Source organism: Myotis brandtii, unplaced genomic scaffold (genome assembly GCF_000412655.1).
Source record: "Myotis brandtii unplaced genomic scaffold, ASM41265v1 scaffold1103, whole genome shotgun sequence".
In the NCBI taxonomy this organism is placed as follows: domain Eukaryota; kingdom Metazoa; phylum Chordata; class Mammalia; order Chiroptera; family Vespertilionidae; genus Myotis; species Myotis brandtii.
Genome location: NW_005353762.1, coordinates 38,377 through 43,935, shown reverse-complemented (window position 1 = coordinate 43,935; position 5,559 = coordinate 38,377). Strand labels below are relative to the sequence as shown.

The 5,559-nt window shown below is 43.0% G+C and overlaps 1 protein-coding gene across 1 annotated transcript in view; it reads right to left on the bottom strand.

Moving 5' to 3' along the window:
• CDRT1 (CMT1A duplicated region transcript 1) overlaps positions 1 to 2,778 on the bottom strand; it is a 37,561-nt gene extending 34,783 nt beyond the window's left edge. The window contains exons 1-2 of the mRNA XM_005857335.2: positions 2,580 to 2,778; positions 590 to 766 (exon numbers count right to left, since the gene is read on the bottom strand). Of these exons, the coding sequence (XP_005857397.2) occupies positions 590 to 766; positions 2,580 to 2,778 (376 nt within the window). The remainder of the gene's footprint in view (positions 1 to 589; positions 767 to 2,579) is intronic.
• Positions 2,779 to 5,559: the final 2,781 nt, after the last annotated feature.

The following is a 5,559-nucleotide window of genomic DNA, read 5'->3' as shown; positions in this document are numbered from 1 at the left end:
ATGTATATATATATATATATATATAATGTTTTGCTGTCCAACTTAGAAAGGCCTTGAGGTCAGGGTTCAAATCCCCCACTGCTTCTATTTCCTGTTCAAGGAATCCAGTGCTGCAAAAACAGCCATTGTGTTTTTCAAAAAGAGTGCTGCTGGGTAGGGGAGGCCAAGGGAAGGTCAATGGGGGGAGGGGGGAAAGGAGACATATGCACTACTATTTGTAATACTTTAAACAAGAAAAAAAAGAGAGGGTTGAATTCTAGGGGTGCCAACCATGCCACAGGTCAGGGGCTAAACAAGGGACTTAGCCTGGGACAGAGAGAGGCTTCCAAAGAAGCCCTTGGGAGTTTCCTTTCTGATCTCTAGTCTCAGGTATCTCTCAGAGGCACCTTGCTAGAGACTTTTGGTCATACTAACTGATTTTATCCTTGCTTCTCCCCTTCCCAGAGATTCCAACACAGCATAAGTGAAAAATGAAGGTTAATTCCCCAAATCTGTCATCCCCAGACGCTATTGCCCTCTCAGCCCCTCCAACTCCATTGGAGCTGCCCAATCTCATATCTATTGGCTTTCTCACTACAAGCCAACTTACCAGTATTAGATGCTTCCCACCCAACATTTTTAAGCAAGCTTTTTCCCCCTAAATCTTTAGACAAAGGGAAGGATGTGCTCTTGGTTCTGGCTGTCCAGTAGACATTTGAAGTATCAAGCTGGGGGGTGTAGTATTTCTCAGGAAATAAAAGCATAAGATTGGGGTCTTGACCAAGTTCTGAAAAACAAAAGATCAAGACAAGGTTGTTCATTAAGCAGGTGTGTGGGGGGAAAAAATGGCAGTAAATTATTTAATTTCTACTTGTTTCTTTTAAATCTACATAAAATGGGCCAGGCCAGTTATGTCTGTTTTCATTTGGGGCCTCTGAGTTTCTATGCAAAAGTCACAGAAGGCCCCTACTTAGATTTTTCCAGCCTACCTACAATGCAAAATTTATCAGAGCTCTTTTACAAGGAGAGAGCATGAGAGGGCTGTGGGAAAGAGCTGAAAGAGGGACTGCTTTTCTGAAGCTCCAGCTTAATTTTCTTCAATGGTATGAATGAATAAGTATCCTTGTCAAAATAAAAAAAAAAATAACTTTTTAAGAAAGAAGCTCCTCTAGGACAAGGAGAAGGTTGCACAACCTGTAACTGAGCTCGACCCTAATATATGTAGCTAATTGTTGTGGAGGGTGATGAAAACCTTTGAGAGTAAACCACAGAGCAGTCCATGTGGATGTAAAGGCCAGGCCTGCTGTAGTTTGCCCTCCCTTGTGGTGAGGGATAGCACTGCACAGTCGGAGATGCTCAGGAAGGGAGTCCTGGTTTTCAACCCCCTTGGCTGGGTGACACAGTTCAAGTCACTCAGATTCCCTGATATATGGCTTCCTTATCTATGAAATTCAGGAGCTGGACTAATTTTTTTTCATCACTTCTTCCTTTCAGATTATCATTCTTTCACTTTCCTAACGCACAAAGAAGCCAAGTGGCATATCTCATTATCTAATTGCCCATAGTTCACCTAGCTTAAAAATCCTTTTGGATTCCATTAGTCTACAATTATAACCACAAATAAGGTCTCATGGACATTAGGAATTCCCATCCTTCAAGACCTCAAACTCTGAAACTCCTTCACCTGATAGCTCGCCCCCAGCCTGCTCTTATCTTCACTAAACCTGTGCTTTCCCCACACTGGACCTTTCACTCCTGGACCCCTGAGAAATCTACCTCTTGCCTCCTTTTTGGTTCTTTTTGCTTCCCTGATTGAGCTGGTCAAACATTTCCAAGATCTTCTCACCAACACACTAGATCAATGGCTCTCAAAGTGAAGTCCCAGCCAGCAACATCAGCATCAGCATCAGCATCAGCATCAGCTAGGAACTTGTTAGAAGTGCAACTTGTCAGACCTGCTGAGTCGGGAGGTCTGAAGGAGCCCAGCCATCTGTGATTTTATAAGCCCTACTGGGGATTCTGATACAGCTAAATTTAAGAACTGTGCTAGCCTTACTTAGCCCTTTCACTGTCTCCAGCCTTGGATAAACTCCACTTCAAGGCTAGATTTTATGTGCAAGCAAGGAACATAGTGGAATGAGTGAAAAAATAAAGCCCTAGGTTTTGACCTGTTGGCCTGGTTTCTGCACAGTGAAGGGTAAAGGGCAAAACAATTCATTAGCTTCCCCCTCACATACCTCCCAAGGCCAGTCCAATCTCTCACTCACTGACACAGGAATCACACCAGCCTTCAGTGATAGACACACACACTAGCCATTTCTGGGCCAAAGGGAGAAAGAAATACATTTTAAAGGCTTGACAGTTAAAAGTTCGGTACACCCTCCTACATTTGTCATTTGACGATTTTCTAGAAGGAAGTTACATTCAGCAAGTTCTCCTTTGGGAAAAAGGATCTGGTGTCAGGGCAAAGGACTCTATTCTGCCTTCAGAAAAACTCCGATCTACCTAAGTTTGTCCACAACTCTAGTTCCTTTACCGACTCCGGGAGCCTGGCTCCCTGGTCTCTGGGCCCTCTGGTCTCTACCTGTAGCCTCATTTACCTAAAATGGTATCCTGCTCCCTCTGAAACAGGACTCTGATGACGTTGGCAGCAGTGAGTAGTAACTTCTGGTCGCACATCTGCAGCAGCAAGAGTGTGTAATTTGCCTTAGTCCGGTGGGTGCTGCTCCCAAACCAGCACAATATCTCCCTCATCTTCTGCTCTATTGTCCTATCCAGCATCTGGTTCATGAACTTCATGATGTCCCGCTCCTGCTTGCTGAGGTCGATCCGGGACCTGTTATAGATGAAATCCTTCCCCTGTGTGGTCTGAAGGATATTTTGAAAATAGTATAACAAATATAAGCTATCCAACTGTCCCAGAATGCTCACTAGAAACCTCCTCTGAGCTATATCACTGACCCTTAGGAACCACTCTTTGGTGGAGAAGATCTTCCTAACCAAGATGCACGTTTCACACCTCTGGCACACGGGCACAGATTCATTTCCCTTCTCACAGTGAAAATAGGGGAAAGTATTGAGCCTTGATTCCATGTTGTCCATGATCTTGAGATGACCAGCTCATTTTATCCTTGCCCGTGGTCAGCCCCACCAAACAGCAGAGGGACAGGAGAAGCTGATAAATATCCCAAATGACGCTTTTCTATTATAAACATCTCCCAGAGGAAAAGCAAACCTCTGAGATGGATGGGAAGCTTAGCTCTCCCAGAAACTGCCAGTAGAAGTCCCAGGAAACGTGGTTTTACCGTAAATCTCCTAAACCTGGCGCTGCTTTTGTGGAGGCAGTTGCTGTATATTCTGAAAGAGCTGGTCATCTCATTTCTAGAACAAGAATAGTGTTAGTCAAATTTAAATAATATATGGACCATTTTTAAAGGGAGAAAATATTGTGTAGCCTGGTGTTGAGCTTCATTTGGTATTGTTATTTAATTACTTTTAAATATTTGTGAATATAAAATTAGATGTAACTTCTTATGGTTATAGCTGTTTGATTATAAGGTGGCTATCCCAATGATCATGAATATATTTACACTCATTTTCTTAACTCATCATCGAAGTAAAAACACAAGTGTTTAATATAAATTTAAGTTATTTAGCTGCTTGAGAACACTAACCAGAAACCTCTTTAGGGAAGCACTCCTTAGCGGAAAAATTTTCACTGGGACAAAGAGTGTACTTGGGGACTTCCAACCTCAATCACATGCCCACCCATGTGTCTAGGAGGCAGCTTAGGAGGGAAAAGTGTGGGGTGTGGGCCAGACTCTTGGGTTTGGATCCCAGCTCACCTGCTTACTAGTTCTGTGAACACAGGTGCATTGCTTCATCCTCTCCGCTTCAGTTTCCTCAACTGGGAAATTTAGACAACAGTTCCTACTTCATGCTAGTAAAGTCCTTGTGAGGATTAAATGAGGTACCATACACAAAGCACTTAGGAGATTGTCTAGTACATAATTAGCCCCCAATAAATGCTAATTATTGTGCCCTTGTCACCATCATCATTATTATCATTGGGATCACTCTTCTGGCAGCCGGGCAATCAATGTTCACTAGGATGTCCATATGTGTGTATGTTCATACATTGAGATACATGTAAAGAAATAATGCGAGTGTAGTTTTTAAAATAAAAAATGACATGAAAATAACTTACTTATTTCATGAGATCTTTATCTTTTAACTCTGGCTTATGATCCATTCAGGAGTGACGACATAAGGGTGCACATGGCCATTAGAAATTTTTCAAAATAATTAATAAAGACGTACTGCTGCTAAGTTGGGAAAAATTACTGTACTAGACTATTGCCTAACATAGCTACCCAGCTTGTCCCTGCAGCCAAAATGCCCTTGTAAATGTTGGCAGCCCAGAGAAGAGACTTGAAAGCACACTGGGACCATTCTGCTTCAGACAAGACGAGGTTCAAACACTGGTTCTGGTTCTTCGGAACTACATGGTCTTGAGTAAGCTACCTGGACGAAGATGGCAGAGATGAAGGCAGGTAATAAAAATTATAGCTACCTTCTGGGATTAAAGCAAATGTGTGAGACCAGTGTCACTGCTACTGTTGTTGTTTTTATGGTTATTACTCTAGATTAAAGAGAAGATTTGCAATGACACAAGCACTTCCAGTGTAGAGACCAGGCAGTTAAAGATAGGCATTGGACATCATTGCCAGCGGTGGTTTGTAATGGCAGTCCCATACAAGGGTCGGGTGTGGGACAAGGATCAAGCTGGGAAGAACAGTGCTAGTAGCTCAGCCTCTTCTATCTGAAGAGATATTTGAAAGGCAAGAGCAGATTAGTATCTAATCTATCAGAAAGGCCAGACAAAGGAGGGTGTAGGAGGCAGGAGCCCCAAAGCAGAGGATTGGGTATATATTGTCCCCAGAAGGACTACAAACTAAAATTAAAAGTAGCTTGTTTTTGAAAATCCAAATTAAGATTTTAATCTGTGAGGCTGATATACATAAAGGAAGCAGTTTTACTAAGCCAACAGCCTTTACTCCATGCTCAGAGGCCCACTGTGGCCCCCTTTGAGGGAAGTCAGAGAGACTAGGTGGACTCCCAGAGGTGCGGCCTTAAACAAGTACCTCCAGCCTCACTGAGGCCAGTTTCCTTCCTGTGAATGACACATGACCCTCCCTACCCTGCAGGATGTAATGTGAGGATTGCATTCATCAAAGTAGGCCATCATGCTACTTCTGCTGCCTCTCCATTCCACTCATTACCCTACACACACATGTGCACACCTGGTTATGCACACACAACTTCTCACCTGGCTCAGGAGTCATTTGGGATCTGATGGTAGGGTTTAAAACAGGGGTCCTCAAACTACGGCCCACGGACCACATGCAAATACAAATATTGTATTTGTTTCCGTTTTTTTTTTTTTTTTACTTCAAAATAAGATATGTGCAGTGTGCATAGGAATTTGTTCATAGTTTTTTTTTTAAACTATAGTCCGGCCCTCCAACGGTCTGAGGGACAGTGAACTGGCCCCCTGTTTAAAAAGTTTGAGGACCCCTG